The sequence below is a fragment of the Panicum hallii genome, chromosome 3 (genome assembly GCF_002211085.1).
Source record: "Panicum hallii strain FIL2 chromosome 3, PHallii_v3.1, whole genome shotgun sequence".
Taxonomy (NCBI): Eukaryota; Viridiplantae; Streptophyta; class Magnoliopsida; order Poales; family Poaceae; genus Panicum; species Panicum hallii.
Genome location: NC_038044.1, coordinates 56,741,524 through 56,764,454, shown reverse-complemented (window position 1 = coordinate 56,764,454; position 22,931 = coordinate 56,741,524). Strand labels below are relative to the sequence as shown.

The 22,931-nt window shown below is 43.9% G+C and overlaps 1 protein-coding gene across 2 annotated transcripts; it reads left to right on the top strand.

The window, feature by feature from the left end:
- Positions 1 to 16,896: 16,896 nt before the first annotated feature.
- Positions 16,897 to 20,067, top strand: LOC112886532. 2 transcript variants are annotated; one of them, XM_025952455.1, is made up of 2 exons: positions 16,897 to 17,039; positions 17,680 to 20,067. In XM_025952455.1, exon 2 carries the CDS (start codon positions 17,683 to 17,685, stop codon positions 19,984 to 19,986), a length of 2,304 nt encoding a protein of 767 aa, XP_025808240.1. In that variant the 5' UTR covers positions 16,897 to 17,039; positions 17,680 to 17,682; the 3' UTR covers positions 19,987 to 20,067. The 2 variants fall into 2 exon arrangements, with proteins under 2 accessions (XP_025808240.1, XP_025808241.1); XM_025952456.1 differs by having other exon boundaries at positions 17,677 to 20,067.
- The last annotated feature ends 2,864 nt before the right edge of the window (positions 20,068 to 22,931 follow it).

Here is a 22,931-nt window from a genome sequence, read left to right as displayed (position 1 = left end):
TTTCACATCTTTTTAGTTCGACGCGTTGCACTCGACGAAATAATTTTACATATCAACCGCACGCAATATATTGCAACTACCACTTCTCCAATAATAAATTTATTGGGCCTACCTGTCATCACTAATGTTATGTATAAAGCAAGCATTACTTTCTTAAATGATTAGACATGTTGTCACGTTAGAATAGATCATACAAGCATGCCACATTTACGAGTATTTGTATCTGCGATCACGTATACATGTTACATCTCTACATATGTGTCGGTACATACGGACAGAGGTACCTCCTGCTAGAGTGTCCAGGCTCTTAGCGTCTCGATGTCGCCTCACAGGAGGGCGTGATGGTGTCAGGCTCCGGCGTGTGGGCCAAGCGCATCGTGGTGGACGCGGACCACCATATGCTTGACCGCCTATCCTCCATATCGCTAAGGAACTGCTCAACGACCAGAAGGTCGTAATAGCCCACTACGAGGAGATTTGTCTCTCCACGGGCCTAGCCCGTCAGGGAGTCATCTGACAGTCTGTCCGCCCTAATAGGCACGAGGTTATCCATGAACTCACCCTTGTCCTCTGGGAGACGGGACGTACGGCCCGGACCCGACAGCTGGGATCGTAGTCTCCGAACCTCCCTCCGGGCTCGTATAGGTCCGGCTCCCCCACGTGCCCGTGAAGACAAGGTGCTCGGGGATGGTCTCCACAGGCCCGGACCCCCCAGGGGGTCCGGCGCCGCCACGTGTGGGAGCCAAACCCCTATGGGCCTGTCTCTCCAACTGGCCTCGGGGGCCCGGACCCCCCTATTTCCTCCGGGAAGGGGTCCGGCGCCGCCACGTGCCACCAAGGTGGCGACTCCAGGACCGTCCCTACCACGTCCCCTTGGCAGAAGGCCCTCTGCGGGACGTCAGCCCAACAACCGCATTAAATGCTGGTAGGTGGGCTGTGCGTGCCCAAGTCAAAGCATGGTCTGCCCAACTGACACCACGGTGAGCCCGCTTGTTACCAAGGCGGCGCGTCACTGTACTCTGCGCGCGGGCAGACGGCGTGTAGTCACATCACGGCGCCGCGCGCGTGAGTAATGATTGCCTACTGCAGGTGCGCTGAGGCGTGCGCTGCAACAGTGCGCGCGGAGGCGACGACGCGGCAGGGTTAGCGCTGCTTCTTCATCTGTCAGAGGGATCTGACCCAACAGTAGCTGCACGGCTTCTACTGTTAGGTAACACTGGCTGCAGTCACTGTGCCGGCAAGGCGGCACACGGCCATATCCTGGCTGTAGATACGCACATCAACTTCCCGATTGTGAGGACTACAGAGAGGAGCTGGAGAGGAAGATCTTCATATCTCTCATATAACAGGCTCCTGTTGGCCGGACCCACCTGTCGGGGGCCCGTACAGTGTAAGCACTCCCCTTGGTCTAGATAGAAAGTTCTATCTAGGCTTCCACAATCAATACAATACTCAAGTGGACGTAGGGTATTACGCTCCGGCGGCCCGAACCACTCTAAATCCTCGTGTTTTTCCTGTGTTCATCCGCACATCGATCAAGCGCTCCTAAATCTCTCCCAAACTCTTCCTTAACTAGGATTAGGCGGGTGCATTCCGCCACCCGGCTGGAGATTTCCTCCGACAATATGCCTCATTAAAAAACGCTACTAGACGGGTTTAAATATATGTTATGCATACTCAAAATGATGTGTTTTGTATAATGCAACTATCACTTTAGGGGAAAAATGTTATAGCTCAAGCATGCCACGTTAGGATAAAAAAATGTTACTAGCTAGTCTCAGTCTAATTCCCATGGCCGGTACATCACGTGGGAAAAACAAACCAGAAATCTGAGATCTCAACTAATCATGCATGAAAGTTAGATCTAATTATCTATTTTCTGATCTAAAATATATAAAATTAATATTAAAAATATTACCTTCTAAGAGGTAATATGATATTAGATCAACGGTGCACAGTTATTTCGATGTACCCTAGCAAAGCCCACTGGTGCTAATCCTATTCCATTCTCAATCCCATTTGATTTGTGCAAGTTTGAGAAATTAGACACTAATTAAAATTCTAGCTTTACAGAGGACTCCTTTAATTTGAGGATTTCTCAAAGTATTCTCGTTATTCACCTCATTATTGGTACTACTTTTTTTCTCAATGTATTCAATATATCCCATGCTTCTACAGAACTTAGATATGTCCACCTACCTAGCTACCTCAGGTTTCCCTGCTGCCTTAGTTATATTTTCCAAGGGCATTGCATTTCTAATAACCAACTATTAGGTAGTAATGCAAATTCTCTGCAAGCTAATTTCTAACCACTGCAGAGATCACTCTGAAGATTCAGGCCGGCTGCAACATGAGGGAGAGGCTAAGGAGTGATCGATATGCTTCCGGCAAGCTCGAAGCATTTCCCAGCCATGCCTAATTGGCTATAGCCACAACAATGGGCGGGGCGGCGGCACAATCCACCGGAGATGTGATGAAGCGAAAGAAATGACAAGTCTTTCATTATGAACAGCATGAATAAAAGATTTGGTAGAGGAAATTAACTCAGTATGGTCACTACTAGAAAACGGACCTTCAATACCGGGTAGAAACAACCTTACGCACCGACCTTCGTCACTGGGTAAAAGAACCGGTGCCTAATGCTTCTTTTAAATACCAGTGAAGGTACCACCCGGTACCAAAGCATTTTTATTCAAAAAATTATATTAAATCTGGAAAGAGCCCCGCACCCGTGCACGACCCAAGTCCCAGGTCACGCGATTTTTTAACGCGAAATACGCACGCGTGCGGTGGCCAGGATTCGAACCCGCGACTTCTTGCCTCGCGTGTACCTTCCTTATCATCTCACCTACACAACAATTGTGATTGGAAAGGAGATGCTTTTCTTTTGAAGTAACTCGTGGAGAACCCTTATGTACCTAAGGCTAGACAAAGATACCAGGTGGTGTTACTACCCGGTACTAATATGGGTGGAACCTTTAGTACCGGGTGGTAACACCACCCAGTACCTTTGTCTAGCCATAGGTACCGGGTCGTGTTACCACCCGATACCAAAAGGTCCCTTTTGATCCAGCTCAAAAGTATCGGCATGAAGATGACCCTGCACTAATGCTAGAATTAGTACCAGGTCATCTTCGTACTGGTACTTTTTTGGTGGATCTTTAGCGTGTTTTCTAGTAGTGGGTGGTCTTCTCATGTGACTCAAATAGATTGTTGGGTGGGCCACCTCAAGACCATTTCTTGGTACCCGGAGTGATTACTGGGGTCTCTTAGGGTCTTTCTGTATTTACTAAACTGAATCACCCTCCCATAGTCCCATTGCATGCTTCCTTCAGCCTATACCAGCATGTACACTATACTGCATTTCCCTCCCTGTGAATGTCTCACATTTACTAGTATGTTGATGTTGATCCCAAAAAAAAGTTTGCCCACATCAGTTTCACAAGAAACATATTTATGTTCACAGGTACGATGAATAAGTGCTCCATATTATATAAATAGCTCAAAGTTGGCCAGTTATAAATCTACAGTGGTACTAACTCGTCAATTTTGATCCCACTCCCACATAGTGAAAGTATTCATACAACGAGACACGAGGCACTGCACTTTGTGGGTACCCTGCATTCACACAACACTGCAGTCTGCACTCACACAATCATAAATCAAGAAAGCAGACTAAGGACCTTATTATTGCCTCTTTCACCAGCCTAATCTTGCCTATGCCATGTCGCTCACTTTCTATATAAGTTTCCTCTTGCTACTGAGCTACTGTCTCGTGCACTGCACTACTACATTGACTAGTTCATACATATGTTATGGAAAAGAATTAATATATAACTCTATTGGAGTGTGAAGTATAAGCAAATTTCCTACCATTCAAAGTGGACCACCGTAGAGATTCTTATATTATCCAACGTCCAGATGACCATTTGATCAACGACTGCGCGTGCCATCCTTCTTGGAGACTAGCTTGGTCGAGGCACAAATGCCACAGAAAGTTTGTGCGCACCCGTCTCTCTTCCAAGCAACAATGCATGCTTATTGATGTCTTACAGCATTAACAATAATTCAGCACTGAGCTGTGAATTTAGATGAAATCTATCCAAAGAATAAACATGGAGCTTGCAATGCAGGACATCTTTTAGAAGACGCATTTTTGTAGCACTAGCCAATCATCCCATGTGCCTACGCGTACTACAACTTTATAATAAATATGAACAGTAGAATTCCATGAAAAATGGTAATCATGTATATTTACAAGTTTTAGTATATAAATTATATCGAGGAACTTTTCAACCATGACTTTAGTCACTACAACGGGGGCGGCTGTTCTATCTAATGGAAATATGAGGAAATGAAACAAGTCTTTCATGTTATCCTAACACACAAACATCAGTGGTATCCTTCGTCAGTTCAGTGCCAAGGTCCGCTCTATGTATCATATATACTATATTGTCAAAGACTAATCTGCAAAGGTAGGGCATGATCACGTACTAGAATGCTGTTGTTAGAGTGTAATTTACAGTTTTTATCATAGGGCTTCAGCAGAGGATCAACTTTTCAAGTGCCATGTTCTTGTCGCAAATCACACGTACTACTGAAATCAATTGTGAGAAATTGGGAGGCTGGCCACTTCTCTTATTCAATCATTCACTCTGCATGCAGAGAAAGTTGATTGAGGTACAAACTGATAGGAAAAATAAACGATTTGGTGGATGTTATTAGAAAGGATTTGAGGACCTGACTCGATGAATGGATAGCTGGGACAAAGTTCTCATATTCCTTCCCCATCTATTGGCAGAAGACACAATTGTTTCTGTTCTACTACTGCAAGATGGGCCAAGCAAGCGGGTTCAAAACAAGAGAGAGGGGGGGGGGGGGGGGGGAGGAAACATGATGGTAATTTCTGAGCTTAAAGTTGGGCCATACCAAAAGATCATTTGTTCAGACCAGACACTTATTACAGAGTGATTTTCTTTCCGATCTCAAAACTGAACAAAGACCCCTATATAGCATGTGTCCTTCGGCTTGCATTAGCATAACATCATACTGCATCCCTCCCTGAATGTCTCCCATTCAAGCATTCGATCAATCATATCAAAACCATGTTCTTCCCTGGTGTCATGTTTCACAGCTACGTTTAACAGATTCAGCAGCATGCCAGCTTCGATTCTGGGAACAAGAGGTATCAGGAGCTTTTCAACAACCAACATTCATCTCGGACTAGCTCAGAATATGCACATGGCATCATATGTTCTTTACATTTACCGAATGATTCACTGTCATAGTTGGAGGACATACCTAATAAGCCTAAGAAAGACAACAATTGTCTCGTGCCTTGACTGATGGTGAGGTGGGTTAGCTGACACATAATGAACTACTAGTTTACATTTTATTTTGAGACAACAAGTAGTTACTAGCTAACGTGCGTAGTAATTACTGCCTCCTGCAAAACTTTCACTTTCACAACGTGTAATCTTTGATTTGACCTATATATTGCGGTGTTTAGCATGCTTTTTTATGCCCCATCCTCTCCTAGCTACCACGCGTGGTTCCTTCTCATGGTCTCACAATGCCTTTCGCCCTTCGCACAACTCACCATAGTTGTTATGTGTCTCCTCCATAGTTGTTCAGTGTCACGCCTACCTGAGTCTGAATGAGAGCCATTATTAACCATTAGCAAGCTACTTTACCCTTGAGAGGTGGCTGTTAGGAAGAACTTTAAAGAGAGAAACAGTAGCAACTTTGGCTTCCTTTCAATACATTTGAAAGAAGTGCACAAAATTATGAACGTTGGAATAGGTTCTCGACCTGATGATGAGTAATAAGACAACGATATAAAAACATTCTTTACTTTGTGAGTGGATTCATTCATAAAACTTTGGGCCTACTTCGTTATTCATATTGAATTCACCTCAGTTACTCTATACGGTATAGTTATAGTAGCTTACATATAGTCCTGTGCGTGTCTAGTGGTGACGGACGACTATATATGCTGATTGTTTAATCTCTGTATATTATTAAGATTAAGCGTTTCTGTCAGAATACATGGTTCTTGTAGTCCATTGCGTGTGTTATGTATACAAGTTAGGAATGCACTACATTCATAATGACAAGGTATACGATAATTCCTGACAGATTCTTTTTTAGCGCCCAAACAGTTTTTGTACAAGGACAACATTTCCTCCCACCCACCCCATTTTGCCCTTCCCTAATTACCAAGTCCTATATAAAGCTTCTCCTCCTGGCTGGTTAGCATCAGCTCGAGCACACACATCTAGCTACTGCAACAAGTTAGATTTGCTACTACAGCTTTCCCTCTAGCATCGCTCTGCATGGGCACACACACATACATATACACTTGCAACAAGGTCCAAGTAACTATTAGCTAGGAATGTGAGGTATCAGAAAGTTGACAACCACCCCACTAACTCCAGCACCAAGATCCAGTCTACCATCATTGATATAAGTGACTTGAGAAATGGTCATCATACTCCATGCTTGGTGCAACCACATGCCGAAAGTTAGTGCAGCCTCTAATATTTGCCTCTAGGTTTGTGGGATGAAGACCTCAACGTTCCTCTTAATCACACCCATGTTCCAAGGCTATGACGTACATCCCACTTGTAGTTCAGTGACGCAAAGATCAAGGCGGCAGATAGATGGAGAAGACACCAGACCTCTTGGCGGTGGCGGTGGCGGTGGCGGTGGCTGTGGAGGGGCATGAGTCATGTTTGCGCTCGTGGTGGAAACTAGCCCAATTGCATGTGCAAGCAGTGGTAGGAACTCTTGATTGCAGTATATATGCTCTCAAGGTTTGTCCGGCTATCTGTAGGTACCTCTGATGAACCGTTAAAAAGGCTCAAAATCTTAACTAATTTCGCTTTTGTATTGAAGCAAATCAAAGGTCTTTATTTACTAGAGGATACTATTAAGGAGCCTGGAAATAATGCAGATCCAACTATATTAGGATGAGAATGCAAGATAACAGGAGAATCCAACCGACAGTAAACATCATTTTCCAAGACACAAAACAACCATTAATAGATAGAACCACTATAGTGGTGAATGCTACTTACCATTCGAATCGTTTGTACTAGTTATTAGCACATATATTTCAACAACTTAGCATATGGAGTCCTTTTAGCTGCAATGGTCTTGTGCATATACAAAGTAAACATAGATATAGTACGGGGGGAGGCTCGAGTGGCATCTGGCGATCGATGCTGCAGGAGGTGCTGAGGCCATTGCGGTGGAGTTGAGGAGGTCCGGATGAGTGACGGTGTTGCACAACCTATGTTGATGATCGAATCCAACCATCCGGTGATGAGTTGAGTGTTGCGATGTGCTGGGGGGCATGTGTTGATGTCTTAATTGCAATCCAACCAACTGGTGTTGTTGAGTTGAGTTGGATTGTGTGACGATGGCGTTGTGCAGTGCATATTAATATCCCAATCCAATTGATTGGTGCAGTTGTCTGTTGTTCTTTACCCAATTTAGATCGAAGTCACACTTCTCTAACTTTGATCAAGCTTATAGAAAAATCACCAACATCTATAAGTATAACATCATATTAGTTTCATTAAATATACCATAACACGTATAATTATTTTGCATTGTAGATGTCAATAATTTTTTTCTAAAACTTGGTCAAAGTTATTGAGGTTGACAAAGTGGTAGTGAACTATAATTTGGTCTATAAATTTTCCATGCTCCAGTCTTCCCCACTCACCCACCCACCTCCTCCTCTCCCCGCCTGATTCTATTAGTCTATAGTTTTGTCCTCCTGTAGCTAGCTGCTTCTACCTCGCGGCACTTGTTGCTCGCTGCTTCAACTCTATGCACCTTCAATTCCCAACAAATTGCAAATGAGCATATAGCTAGTATGCACAACGTTCTATGTTGGAAAGGGAAGCATCAGTAATTTTCAGAACCCAACCAAGAAATCCATCTGTGCTCTATTGCACCATCCATCCTCTTTCAGCGATATCCTCAGTTGACATTTCACTGAAGGGCCTTTCTGACCGGCCCTTACCTGTTACCTCTCATGTTTGCCTCGGTCCACATTTCCCACTTGAGCTCAAAATATGCCTATGACGCATTGTGTTTTACTAAGATAATTCTCTCCTCTGGTAGCTAGTCAACTTCTTTAATACAGTTGGGTAGGAATGGCAGGTCACGAGAAGTTTCGGTGCTATGGTTGAAGCCCAAGTAAGTGGTATGTGTATTGGAGAAAGAGTATGGAACACGAACGTATAGCTGCCACTGCTAAGATAGAGAGACAGGAATGCTGGAACAGTGGTACTTGCCCAGACAGCATTATCAATGTTGATTTAAGTACTGATGACCTGCATATGTTTTATTTTTAAAATACACATGATTGAAGTATAGGATTCAAAATTCCAAACTATCTTGAGAAACATGAAATTCTTGAAAGCTCAAAATTCTGAACTTCCATGACCAGCATGTGTATTACTTTTAAAAAACGAACCAACAAGTGATTTATATATGTTTTGGACTTGTGCAGTACTACACCATGTTTGAGTAACTTTCTCAGTGTTTTATCCTATAATCTAACTGACATTACCTTGTACAATATCTAGATATTGTGGACAGCAGTAATTAACTGTACCAATCAGTTAAGAGTGTGATAAGAAAACACTAGTTGAACCCAAAAGACAAAATGCAAATTGAAGCTGTCATAGACAAAGCCCAATCACGCGCCTAGTAAGCATTCGTCACGGTAAGCATCTATGCCCCTAGCTAAGTGGTAAGTTTTAGTTATTAGTGACAACCATATAATTATTACTAAAAAGTTGTTTTTAAGGATAATTAATTGTTAAGTCATAATGTGGTTAATGATAGGAGAGCACCCCATCCAATATGAATTAAAATACATACAAATGGCTTAGTTATGAAGATTAAGGATCTCTCTAGAATGATGTGCAATAAGGAGACGGAGCAGACTTAGTGTAAGTATAGGTTTTCAAATTTCTCGTTCTTTAATTTGACCATACTATTAAGAGGGGTTTCGAGTTAGTATAGCTTGACTTGGGAGTATAGTCATGGAAAATTTGTAGCTCCTTGACCGTACTATTAAGAGGGGTTTACATAGAACATTTCCTTTATTTTTTTGCAAGTAACTTTGTTTAGATGTGTTTAGATGTTATTAGTGTGCTCCTTTGCCTAGAACTGATCTTGTTAGTGTCTTTAGTTGCTCCTAGCATTCCATGCTTGAAAAAACATCTCTTTGGGAAATATAAAATTCATGCTAAGTTTGGTATTTGTTCTAGAAAATTGAAGAAGTCCCAATTCACTCTTCGCTTGGGCCATTAGATCTTGTCAATCACATAGAAGCAGTGATTATAGTCAGATTATCTCAAATGATTCGTTGGGAATTATTCAGGAACGCGTGGCTAATAATATGAAAACTACATGCCATTACAGCTGCAAGGGCGTTATTTCCTCATTCTTCACCCACCCCGTTTTGTCCTTCCCTTACTGCCGGCGTCTATAAAAAAGTTTCTTCTGCTGGCTTGCGAGTTGCGACTGCTCAAGCATCATTGCACACACAAAAGTAACAACTTCAATTGGTCAGATTTGCTATAGCTTCGATTCCAGCATGTGTCACTGCAAACGTCTGCTCATACACGTAGAAATAGACATACAAGGAACAAGTATAAGTGCTAGCTAGCTAGGAATGTGAAGTGTCAGCAAGTATAAAACCACCTCATTATAAGTAGCACCAAGATCCAGTCTACCGTCATCGAGACTGAATTGAGAAATAGCCACGACACTGTGAGCTTAGTGTAACAGGATGGCGAAAGAAAGTGCAGCTTCTAAATGAGCCGCTAGGATTGGTCGGATGTGGTCTATGTGGAGACCAAACAAGTAGGCATCCCGCTTCTTCTTCCTTGCCGCAGCGCCTGCTCTCATCGTTCAAATACCGCGACAGAGCAGTTGTGACTGCCAGGCGGGTCAATACGGCTGATGGAGAATACACCGGACATGTTGATGTAGCAGCTGTGACTGTGGAATGACCACTATTGGTCGTGTACTCATGTTTCCATAATTGGTGCAAACTAGTCTAGTTGGGTGTAACCTGTCCGCCAAAATGGCAAAATGAACCCCAAAGGACACATAGGGCCTCGAATGAATGGAGGGGAAAAGTAAAAACAAGATTTGTCTCTTTCAACCCATGATTCGTCACCACCTACTTCTAAATATGAGATTTTGTAAAATTAATCATTCCATGAAGAAGATATGCTGGATCCAACAACTAAGATTCAAAATTCTAAACTATCTCAAGACAACGTACATGAAGTCTTGGCTTCCATTGAAAGCTCAAAATGCTGAACTTGTTTGGACCGGCAAGTGAACGAATTACAATTTAGCACTGGTGTAGTACTACATCAGGTGTGTAGTACTAACCACAATTACTTTGTACAATCTCTAGGAGTTGTAGGCCAATAGTAACTGCATCAATTAGTTACTGGGCAATTGACAGAATACTAATTGATGCTGGCACATCCGGACCCAGAACGAAGCAGGTGATGTCTGTCAGATTAACTCAAATGATTCTTTGGGTCTTACTTGGCGCAGCTAATGATAGGAAAACTGCACCATGCTGTTACTGGCTTACTGCTGCCAGGACATTATTTCCTCCCCCTCACCCACCCCATTTTTGTCTTTCCTTACTGCCGGTTTCCGTATAAAAGTTTCTCCTTGGGGCTGCCTAGTAGGGACTGATCACCCATTGCACAGAGCAAACAACCTCAACAGGTCAGGTTTGCTATATATAGCTTCTCCAGCAAATGGCACTGCAAACGTCTGCTCATACACACATATATATCCACACAAGGAATATATGTAATAAGTACTAGCTAACTAGGAATGTGAAGTATCAGCAAATATCAGACCACAACTTTGGAAATAGCACTAAGATCAAGTCGACCATCATCAAGAGTGAATTGAGAAATAGTCGCGACACTCTGATCTCATTGCAATTGTGGGTCCAAAGACAGTGCAGCTTCTAAACAGTGAGCGGCCGTTAGGCTTGGTAGGATACGGTCTGTGTGGAGACCAAACAAGTAGAGGCGTCCCGCTGGTTTCAATTGTCCAGTACCACGAGAGAGCAGTTGGATGGCACAGTGACAAGGCCACAAGGGTCAATATGGCTAGCTTCGATCTATACACTCTACAGTCTACACTCTACTGCATCTCTCTATTCAAGTTTCCGGTTCATAAGTCCAAACCTACAAACACCAGCTTCGATCTCCCCTGGCGTCATGTTTCAAAGCTGGGCACGGCAGGTATCAGGAGCTTTCCGATAACCTGAAAAACATTTGGACCTAGCACACCATATGGAAATGGCCCTGAATCTCTTTCCAACTACAACCGTACTATTCAATAGCTACTAAACTGCAGAGACCACCCAGAGAGTCATGACTCCCAAGGAGAACAATCTTCTCATAGACTGCTGCTCAACAAAGATAGTGACGCAGAACAGAAAAATAGAGTACAATTGTGTGGGTATGGGTCTATTTTTTGGTTGGGCCCAACTTTTGGTGTTCATGTTGTGGGGATAGACACATTCGTAATTTAATTATGTAAAGAGTCCACATTAAAATAATGACACAAAAGAAAAAATAATTGGCAGCATATCAGAAAAGTGGTACCGCTTTTAATTAACTGCAACGTGATCTCTAGACTCTAGAGTTAGTTTCATTGTTTCCAAAATAATAGCCTTAGTGCAATCCTGCGGCCAAAGACAGTGCGGCTTCTCAAATGAGCAGTGCTCTTCCATGCCCAGATATCAACTTCTTGTGTGGCCCCTTGTTTGCTTATTTTTTATGTGGTGTTATGTGTTTAAACCCTGAACCTTGTCTATCGCCTATCATTTTTTACATGACTCAAATAATAGATAGGTGGGACAATCTTCTTTCCACATCTATCTGCATAAAGCAATGTTTCTGTTTGCTAATGGAAATGGATGAATACCAGTTTGGGAAAGAGGAAATATGCATGGAGACAATCTAATTTCTATGAAAAAAAAGAAACACCATGTCCTGAAAAAACCTGCTTATACATACACTCTACTGCATCTCGCTATTCACGTTTCCGGTTCATAAGTCCAAACCTACCAGCACCATCTTCTATCCCCCCTGGCGTCATGTTTGAAAGCTGTGCACGCGATGCATCAGGAGCTTTTTGATAACCTTAAAAGCGTTTGGGCCCAGCACACCTTATGAAAATGGCCCTGAAGTTATTTTCAACAAATGTATTACATACATGCAGCCCCAAGTGAGGAACAAACATAAACCCAAAGAGCACATTCGTCTCATAGTCTGCTGCACGTCAAAAGATGTTGACGACGTACATCCAATTTTTGTTGGGCCCAACTTCTTGGCATTCATGTTGTGGGGGTAGAACACATAAACTCTGTAAACAGTCCACGCGAAGAATTGGCAGAATATCAGAAAAATGGCACAGCTTTTAATTAACTGCAACCTGATATCCCTGAAATCTGGAGTTAGTTTCACTGTAGTTGCTGAAAACTAGCCCAGTGGGGTATCATCGGCTATCTGCCAATGAACATAGTACCATACAATGGGTCTCGAATCAAAGAAACAATGGAACATGTGCATGTATATGTGAAAACCAGCTTTGTCTCTCTAATAATGTGGCTTCTTCAGCCCTGTCCCCGCTTGCATACCTCGACCCCCTTCTACAGTCATGGTCACCGTCCTGATGATAAGAAATGGACTGTGGTGGAGAATATAATTGCTTGAATTTTGTAGGCGAATTGGTCTTAGCTATGAATAATCCTAAATGACAATTATTACAGCAGTACCACTATATGATCATGTCTAAAAACTCAAAAAAATATAAAAATAACAAGTATTGACTAAATTTTGATAAAACACTCTGACTCTGGTGAATCTAACCAAGTTCCATGAATGGTCGGCAAATTTTAAATACAATTATATATGAGGTATCCATCTACAAAGAAAAAAAAGGAAAATCTAACATTACGTCACCTAAAAGCACAATAAGAGAAGTGAGCATTCATCTGTATACGTGTACCGGCTGCATTTTTTACATTTATTGTGTTGTCGTACAACTTCAAGTAAGCCAACTTCATATAAGCCCTTCTACTCTTTTTTCCATATGCCTTCAATTTGATAATAAGTATATCCAACATTTCATCTGTATACGTGTATCAACAGCTTTCACTGGATCTTGCTCTCTATCGAGATTGATTGATCCCGAGTCGTGGTGTTCGACCCTAAGAAAAAACAGATAGAAGAATATCAAAATCTCATAGACATCCTCCAAAAAGCATGTGCTCGCTTCCTCAAAAAGCACATAGGAATCACAGAGAACCCGGGTGCGCTTTATATCAAAATGGACTTTCTGGTATGAATACAATTCACACATCTAGTTCTATTTCTTTAAATACCATTAATATTTCATAACCCATATATATATATTTTGTTTGAGACAGACGGAAGGAAATAACTTATGCGGGTACTATGTATGTGAGTTCATCCACATGTTTTGCGGTCCAAAGAAAATAACGCAAAAACAATTCGATATACATAAAGAATTAAGAACAATTTCTTTCATTTAATTCCGTACATGTATTGATTTAAAAAATTGATGTTTGCACGTGACGGATTTTGCGAATGAAAGACGACCTCATCCAACCGCAAAGAGTTAGGGCAATTCAAGAAGCACTATGTGGATTCCTGCTCGATGAGGTCATAAATCCCAAGGGAGAATTTTATGCAGATCATAGAATAAGTGTGGGTCGACTGGATCCAAACAGGGCCGACGATAACGATGAAGACTAGTAATATATTTGAAATACTTGTAAGGAAACAACTTATATGGCTACTTGTAATATTAAAGTGTATATAAATTGTATATATATAATATATGTAGTCTTTGCTATGCTAGATATGAATACAAATGCGAATATGAATGCTAGCTATACACAAACGGATACGAATACGACTTCAAATTAAAACTAAAAAGAAAAAGAAAAGAAAAGAAACAGAAGCAAACAAATAAAAAATAAAGAATTTAGTACCAGCCGGTACTAAATGCGCCATTTAGTATTGGCATTGCGCCTGGTACTAAATGCATGCCAGTTTAATACCGCCCAGCTTGTACCGGGCGGGGAACCCATACTAACCGGGGAGGGGGGGGGGTTCCTGCCCGGTACTAGTGCTGTGATCTCTAGCTGTGAAGAATACTTCTTTGCATCCTTATCACATAACTCCAATTAATAGAAAAGGTACACTACGCTCATTGCTGCAAGGATATTATTTACTCCCTCGCTCACCCCATTTTGGTCTTACCTTTGCCGGCTTGTATATAAAAGTTTCTGGTTCTGTCTGGTCAGCAACTAGCTCAGGCACTGCACAACAGCTCCTCGATAACTTGGATTTGCCATAGCTTCGCCCCTCCATTCATGGGTACACACACGCACATATACGTACAAATAAGTTGGAATAGGTAATAACTAGCAGCTTTAGGACTGCGAAGTATCAGCAAGTTTCCAACCACCACACCAAACCTAGTCATTACGATCCCGTCAATATCATCAAGTGACGAGAAATGATCGCTATACTGCAGGCATAGTGCAACTGGGTGGCAAAGGAGACCAAAGATGTAGGCGTCCTGCTGTTGGCTTGGCGCAACATGCCATTAGCTGAATGGCTCCCATCGTTCCAATCTAATACCACCAAAATCCAGTGGTCGTGTACTCGTGTTTGCCGTGGCTGACAAGATTTGTCTGTTGCAACCCATCAACAGTTCATCACCACCAACTTGTCTGAATATGAAGATTTGTAAAATGAAAATTAATTGCTGTATGAAACAGATATACTGAATCAACAACTAAGACTCAAAATTTTAAACTATTTATCTTGAGACAACATGATGTCCTGGCTTCCGTTGAAAGCTCAAAATGCTGCTCTTCCATGATCGGTAAAAGAATAATCATATTGGACTTGTGCAGTACCACATCAGGTGTGAATTTGAGTAATTTGCTCAGCATTTTCTCCCCTTTACTCTAACCCCCATTACCTTGTAAAATCTCTAGCAATTATGGGACAATTGTATTAGTACCAATCAGTGAAGGGTGTGATAAGAAAATACTAGTTGAACAAAAAAGAAAATAATAATCGAACTTGGAATTTCCGGACAAAGCCCAATCGCCTACTAAGTATTTGTCACGTAGAAGTAGTGATTATAGTCGGAATGATTGGGTTTTTAATAAGATTTCAATCCCTTCGCCATATGCCATTGCTTACAAAATGATTGGATTTATACAGTACTGGCAAAAGGTGTGGAGGGACAAGGACCATAGCTACGTGGAGCACTATAAAAAATGATTTGCAGAAATATTCTATTTTTTCTAGAGGCAGGCTAAAAGATAATCCGTTTATTGTAGCAGTTCACCCGTCCCTGGAAATATATTTTTAGGGGCGGGTGATGGCGTCACCCATCCTTGAAAATAACCACCATTTTTATAGAAAAATTCATAACTTTTTCATATGATTTCGTATGAAGTCAAATTTTATGCTAAAATTATAGAGATTGATGAGACCTACAATTTTGTAGTTGATAACTTTTTTATTTAAGATTATTAATAGTCTAAAAAATTATTATAAATTATCTAATAGCTATGACTATATAGTATCTCATACAACTCAAGTCATACTTTGAGGTTTCAATAATCTTAACCTTTATATACACTGAAATATGCTTGGCATATTTTTTTATCTATAGTTCATAATAACCATAGTGTACAAGTTTCACTTTATTTATTTATTTTGTTATATGTAAAGATTTAAATAAATTTTTGGAATAAAGTAGAAAAATATTTTTAGGGGCGGGTGGCTCCTAATATAAAAGAATATCATATCGCATAGAGTCACAGGTGACTATGTAGTGTGATGAAGAGGAAGATATGCGCGAGGCTCGCGGTATGCAATTCGAAACTCGGGTGATGCAAGTGTGCATATTTCATAAAAAATTGTACCTCGTAGGGGCTTATGGTGGTGGCTGGTTGGCTGCAATATTTTTTTTATTTTGCTATTTTTGATTTTTGATTTTTTTATTTTTTTATTTTCTAGAAATTGATTTATAGGGGTGGGTCTCCTAGAAATCAATTTCTAGGGCTGGTCACGCTGTGACCCGCCCGTAAAAATCATTTCCAGGGGTCGGCCGCCTTAAAAATATCATTTCTACCTGCGAGAAGTATGAGCAGATACCGTATCCGCTTCTAAAAATATATTTTTAGCTGCCCTTAAAAATCTTTTTTTACAGTGGAGGTGACATTGCCCAAGGTGCGTGAAGGTGTGGGCGGGAATGGGTTGTTGTCGTAGTCTCTTTTGTGTTTGTTCTTGAGCCTTTCTAGCTTCAGTTTTCTTTCTGTTTTTTGTCGCCTGTTGTGAGTTGGGTGGGTCAGGAAGTAGTAGGAGGAGCGCTGTTTTTTCTGCCCTTTTGTGATCGCCTGCGAGCCTTGCGCTTCAACCATGTAACGTCCATCAGCGAAAACTCTGTTGTCTTTGGCTTTGAGTAAAAGTCGAGCCATGGGGCTTATTTTGGTCTTAAAAAAACTCACCTGAGATTGTGACGAGCGGATCGCCCAAAAAGGCCCAAATAATTTACTAGACTTTTTCAGTGTCCCCTGGACAGCAATGGCGCAAGCAGAGAACATATTCCAAAGCCACACAGCCACTGGATGATGGAACAGCATCGCCGTCGCGAACAAATACCCATAGCTGCCATGAATATCAAGAGCATCTAAGAGCAGCTAGTAGTTGCACATTTTAATACCCCGCGTAGCTAATTGCAGCCGTAACGCTAGCTTAACCTCCATCTAAAACAAAGTTGCAGCCACCACCCCTTCGTCCAAGGCTCCAAGCCCAGCTGGAATGAAGACTAGGCGTACGATCTGAGTAAGTCCAAGGACGAGGTGATCCGAATCCCGGTTTGCGCTTGGCAGCCGCATCGATCTTGTGGTAACTATGTCTGCAAGAGCTTCGTTACTTTACATGAGAAGGCATTTTTTTTCCCTTTTTGGCACATACATCATACCTTCATTCAGCATCTCTGCTAGTCTCTGTTCCCTACCCTTGTTACGTATGCACTTAACTTTTTTAGTTCTTAATTTACCAATCATAATTGTGAGTGTACATGCTGTTATTAGCATGACAGCAGCAACTTACCAGCTGCTTCACTTTTGTTTATATATAGTAATATATGCAAGACTTTTCCCAGCACATAATATTTCTTAATCTGGAAAACCAAAGTATTATAAACTAACTCTTGGACATTAAAAAATTGACAATTTAATTTTTTTTCAATAGCGTATTTTTATATAAAGCATGGCAAAGTTATATCTATATTAAACTGGAGACCTTGACAACCCGAAAAGGTCAGGTGGTGGTCTTTTTCCCATAGGAGGTCCCAGATTCTCCTCATTTCTTATACGCTATGATATCACTTCTGCTCACTTAATAAGCATATCTTTCCTCCTATTCTTTTTTGCGTTTCACCCTGGAGGAACAAATTCACGGCTAGCTCATCATGCAGCTGTACACAACTTCTTTTTGAGAGTAGCCATGCCACCGGTGTTTATGATTTTCCTCATGTCAGCAGATCATGGGCGATGGAGTCTCCAGAACCGGAAACTGCTCACAAATACTGAAAAACTTCTCCCAGCGCACGGCAGGGCCTAAACTGCAGATCTTGCGAGTGAACGGGCTCGCCGTCGTCGACGCCGTCCTTGCCGGGATCCTGGTCGGAATAGGCACCTACGGACCTCACTATCAGCACCGCCCCATCATCCGCAGCCTATATCATGGAGCCACCACCTTGTTCTTGCCCATCCTCTCCTATGTCGTCTCCGATTCCGCATCTGCCTATTCCGCCTTTGGCAAGCCGCAAATCTACAGCTTCCGGAGCCCTGCTGGTACTGAAGTTCAGTACAGAATCATCTGCCGGACAATTTGGCACAGGTCCCTAGCTGTAATCTTGGCAGTCCTTGTCCTGATCGTTGCTATCAACACGTGTGCAATAGTCGCCGCTGACGAAAGGGAAGGCCGTCCCAACACGGGCCTCCCTGTGGTACTGCTGGTACGAGCAATCTGGACATCCTACCTTGGGCTGCCACTGATACTGCTCTTCGCTCCGAGGGACCGCATCTTTCAGTGTCTCGTATCCTTGATGTTTGCACTTGTCTACGCCAAAATCACACTGAGGTGCTGCGCATTGCAAGAGGCCCGGAGTTCCGTTGCTCTTGGGCGCAACCCCCGTCTTATCGCCGGATACATGAAGCATCTCCGAGACGGAATCCAGGGTGGTATCCGAGCAGCTGACCATTTCCCTCCTCCACTTATACTCATGGGAGAGGACAGGCTTGAGGTGGAGAGGCGGCCTCACGGTTTCGTCTTCAAAAGGATGGGCGACCAACAAGACGGCATGAACAACCATGGCTTGGTGACCATTGACAGAGTGTGGCGATCGGACAGCACACTTCTGACGTCAGAGCCGTGGCTCAAAGAAGTATGCCTGGGGTTCTCATTGTTCAAGCTGTTGCGGTGTCGATTTGCAGGCTACACAGCTGCTGAAGCTGGCCTCCCGGAAGCCTACAGCTTCTGCTTACATTTGCTGCTCAAGGACAGGGATCATGAGAGAGCACTTGCGGTCATCACTGAAGAGCTGTCTTTCCTGCACGCCTACTACTATTCGTCGACCGCGGTACTCTACTCAAACCGTTGGCTGCCCATGCTGAACATCTCTGCCTCGCTCTTGACCATGAGTTGCTGCTTGTTACTTGCTGGAATGGTGATGGCACGGCTTGAGGACTTCATACTACTACCTCAGGTCATATGTCATGTCTGGTGCGGTCTGCATTCATCTGACCAAGACAAGGCTTTCCACAGGAGCTTCGGGAATCTACTGTGCGAAATGGTTCCGGTTCTAATACTCCTTGTGGTAGTTGTGCTCGGTGAGGCAAGGCATGTTGCTTCCTACATCTGCTCCAACTGGACCAAAGTAGCCCTCATCTGTCACTACGTGGTAGATAACCATGGTGCATTGCAGCAATCTCCTCCTCTCTTGCAGAGTTGGATCGGGCCTGTGCTGCGATGCCGGTGCATGCGGCTGATGAAGCACTGGGATGACAGAATGGACCAGTGCTCGGTGCTGGTGCTCCACTCAAGAACAGATCCGGTTGCTCTTGGCATGCGCCTCCTCCGCCTCCCGGACAAAAAGCACAAAGTCAAGGTGCCGAGGGCGGTGACGAAGGCGATTGTCGATACAATCAGAAGCAACAATGGGCTCCTGACCCATCCCTCAACATGTTTGCACCGGAGCCTTGGGGTAGGAGATGAGGGTAAATCTATCTCTGGCCTCATACTCACGTGGCACATTGCTACAAGCATCCTTGGGGTGAGGCACCAACACCACCGGCCTCTCTCTGACGACATGGTGATCACTACACACTTGTCAAGGTACTGCGCCTACTTGGTGGCGTACGTGCCGGAACTGCTTCCTGACGACGACGAGTGGTGCAAGAGCCTGTACAGGGCCGTCAAGAAGGACTCCAAGCGCGCTCTTTCTGGCGGCGGGCTAGCAGCGCCGGCGGCAGAGGCTGACTACGACAAGCTGGTGTCGTTGCTGCAGGAAAGAGCGGAGCACGAGGTGCTTAGGGATGGCCTGAAGCTTGGCAAGGAGCTGGCGGAGCTGCCGGAAGGCGAGGAGGCGGCGTGGAAGTGGCTGGCTAGGTTTTGGGCAGGGATGATCTTGTACATTGCTCCGTCCGACAACCTCACCGGACACGCGCTGGCGATTGCCCGCGGCGGCGAGCTGATAACACTAGTCTGGGCGTTGCTCGTGCATGCCGGGATCGCCGCTAGGCCCAGCGCAACGGGTCCTCCGGCTACTGCTGACGACACAGTATGATGCATGGTTGCCTACACTCTTAATTGTTGATGTTCTGTTTTATCTACTGTAACTAGAGAAACTGGATTTGATTAATCTGATGCCGATGAACAATCTTAAAAAATGATGAGCGTGTTGCTGTTTTATGTTAAAAAATTTGAATTCTTTTCATATTATCAAGGAGCGCAGGCACCAGCTATTTCCTAGAGCTATTGTGAGTGAGTTGCACCCCGTAAATCTGAATGTCTTCTTGTTTTAAGAACCTTGGAAAAGGCCAGGTATTTCCTGCTTACTATAGAAGAAAGAGTTTTGACCTTGTTATGAGGATTATTAAGAAAGAAAACCATACAATCACACGGTTATCTTAAGGAAAACTGGATAAAAACTACTAAACACAGTAGTAGCACAGGCGGTAAATCCACAAATAGTAATTATACAACAAAGCCCCCAGCCATCGTTGTCGAGCTTCGTCGCAAAAGCAACCAAGCAACTCCAACTTCACATGGAGAAACCAAGCCAAAGCCACCAACTTGCAATCATAGCACCAAACACACCTAGACTAATCAAACCGTAGCCCATCATTGTTGGCAAGCTTCATCGCACCCCAACAACGAGCAGCTTCGACTCCGCCTCTGGAAACCTAGACCAGGAATGCAGCCACTTGACGAAAGCAAGCAGACCTAAAAATACGGAGGCCTTATCGACACCTCGGCAAGCACGAGTAAGCACATCAAAGTCCACCATGGTCCTCGTTGTCAAGCTCAACCTACGTTGTTCCCACTTTCAATCCATCTCTATCTTGCATGGAATTTCTCGCTGTAGTTGCATTTTTTTCCCACTCCCACCGCTACGCCACTGCCATGTCCAACCCTAGCTCCGGCGACCTTAAAGCCAGTGGCACCTATCAGCCATCCATCTCATGATCAACGGTAGAGATCCAAAGCTTGTACCCTTTAGTCTCATGCATCCGTCCATAATGGACCAATGAACCAGCCAAAGCCGATCCACGCATCGTGGATTGAATCCACGTGCACAATCAACTTGTTTCTACGTTTAGACCCTATCTTTCTGGAAATTATTGTTGGTGGAGCATACCCTTTAGAACGAAGAAGCACCACAATAGCCCGCGGAATGAACTCAGATGGCACGAATGAAGAAGAGAGACACCTTCGGAATGGGATAATGATTCTCTATTCAATAAGAATCCACCCCACCAGTTACAGTTAGGGGGTATTTAGTATTTATAGAAGGCGGTTCACCTACCATCCTCCGTTATTACACCTTTTTACCCCTCAACAACTATATTCCTCGAATATTCTAGAGGTATACAGTAATTTCCTATCTAATTCCTCTCCTGCGGTATTACACCTTTTTACCCCTCAACAACCATATTCCTCGAATATTCCAGGGGTACACAATAATTTCCTATCTAATCCCCCTTTACAGCTCATCACGCCCTTCGGGTCTGCCTTGACTCGATGGTCCCCCTCGCTAACGGCCTTCGGTACTCAGGCTTCGACTAACCGCCAGCAGCTAGGTCAGTTGACAACTTAGTGCCAGCTTCACCTTGTCTGGCCTTCGGGAAAGCTTCATCTTCGCAACCCTTCAGCGCGGACCGAAGACCTGGTCCCGTTTGTGGATCCACCCGGAAAAATGATCCGCTCCTTCGGTCTTCAGGCCTTCGGCGCTATCCGAAGGTGGCATCCCCCAACAGTAGCCCCTCGAGGACGAGGGCCTTCCTTGGAAGTCCTGAGGCCTTGATCATTCTGTTGCGTGAAACGCGGCTCAAAGCGCCACCTCTCGGATCATCGACGCCGTATGGAGAGATCCGCTGTATTCCTGCAAAGACGGCAAAGACCGCAAAAAATTGAATAATAATGCCAAAATATATGGTGAAGGGGCCGCGTGGAAAAAGACTGCCAAGCCCCTCAGCTGTTTGTGAAAGTTTGTTGGCAACGGTAGGATGTGCAGGCGCAAAGATGTCTTTTTGCTGTGCCGCTGCCCCGACACGCCATATATAGACGGCGCCTCCCGTTGCCTTGTTCACACTTTCGCTTTGCCCTGCTTCCTCTAATCTCCGGCCCGCATTTCGCATTCAGGTCTTCTTCGGGTGTTTTCTGTCCAAACCCTAGCTCACTTTTCCTCTTCAAGCCTTCGCTTCCATACGCATCGATTTCAACTGCCATGGCGCCGAAGACTGATCGGGCGAGGCCTCCGACCCGGTCCCTTGGGGTGAGCAGCGTCACTGAAGCTGTGCTTACCGGCATGGTCCACCGAGGGCAAGTTGTTGCTGGAAAAGCTCGCCCCCAAAGTTCGGGGAGACTTTGGCTCCTCCGGAGCTGGATGAAGTCGTTGTCTTTCATGATTTATTCACTACGGGGCTTTGCTTCCCACTAGACCCTATCTTTGTGGACACTCTTCGGCTGCACAACATGTTTCTTCACCAACTGACGCCCAACTCTGTTGCATGTCTTAATCTATACTTCTGGTTGGCGAAGACCTACCACTTCCAACCTTTAGCCAAAAATTTCACCTTCGTTCATCATTTGCATCATCAGCTGAAGGCAATCACCAAGACGACCGCTGATGGCACCGAAGGCGAAGCCGAAGCCCAGTACGGCTACTACAACTTTACTTACCGGGAGGTAATTTCAAGCCCCGTGACAGCTTACAAGAACAAGTGGACTTTGGACTGGACTTCGTTTTGGTTTTACCACAAGGTCACGTTGGACGAAGCCACTCAGAGCCACCCCCTCATCACCGACAAGATTCAAAACTGGGCAAGACTCCACCAGTAGAATTCAAAGGTACGGAAGATCGATTGGCCTTCGTTGCTATGCTACGGGAGGTGTCGAAGGTATACAACACCCGCGACATTACCAAAGAGTACGTCTCTTTCCGCTGCTGGCCATTGAAGGCTGGCTGGTCTATTAAAGCCTGGATGCTGGAGGCACAATGGATTGGAG

Excerpts from the sequence above, each read along its gene's own strand:
- LOC112886532 (XM_025952455.1), top strand. The coding sequence starts at position 17,683 with ATGGGCGATGGAGTCTCCAGAACCGGAAACTGCTCACAAATACTGAAA.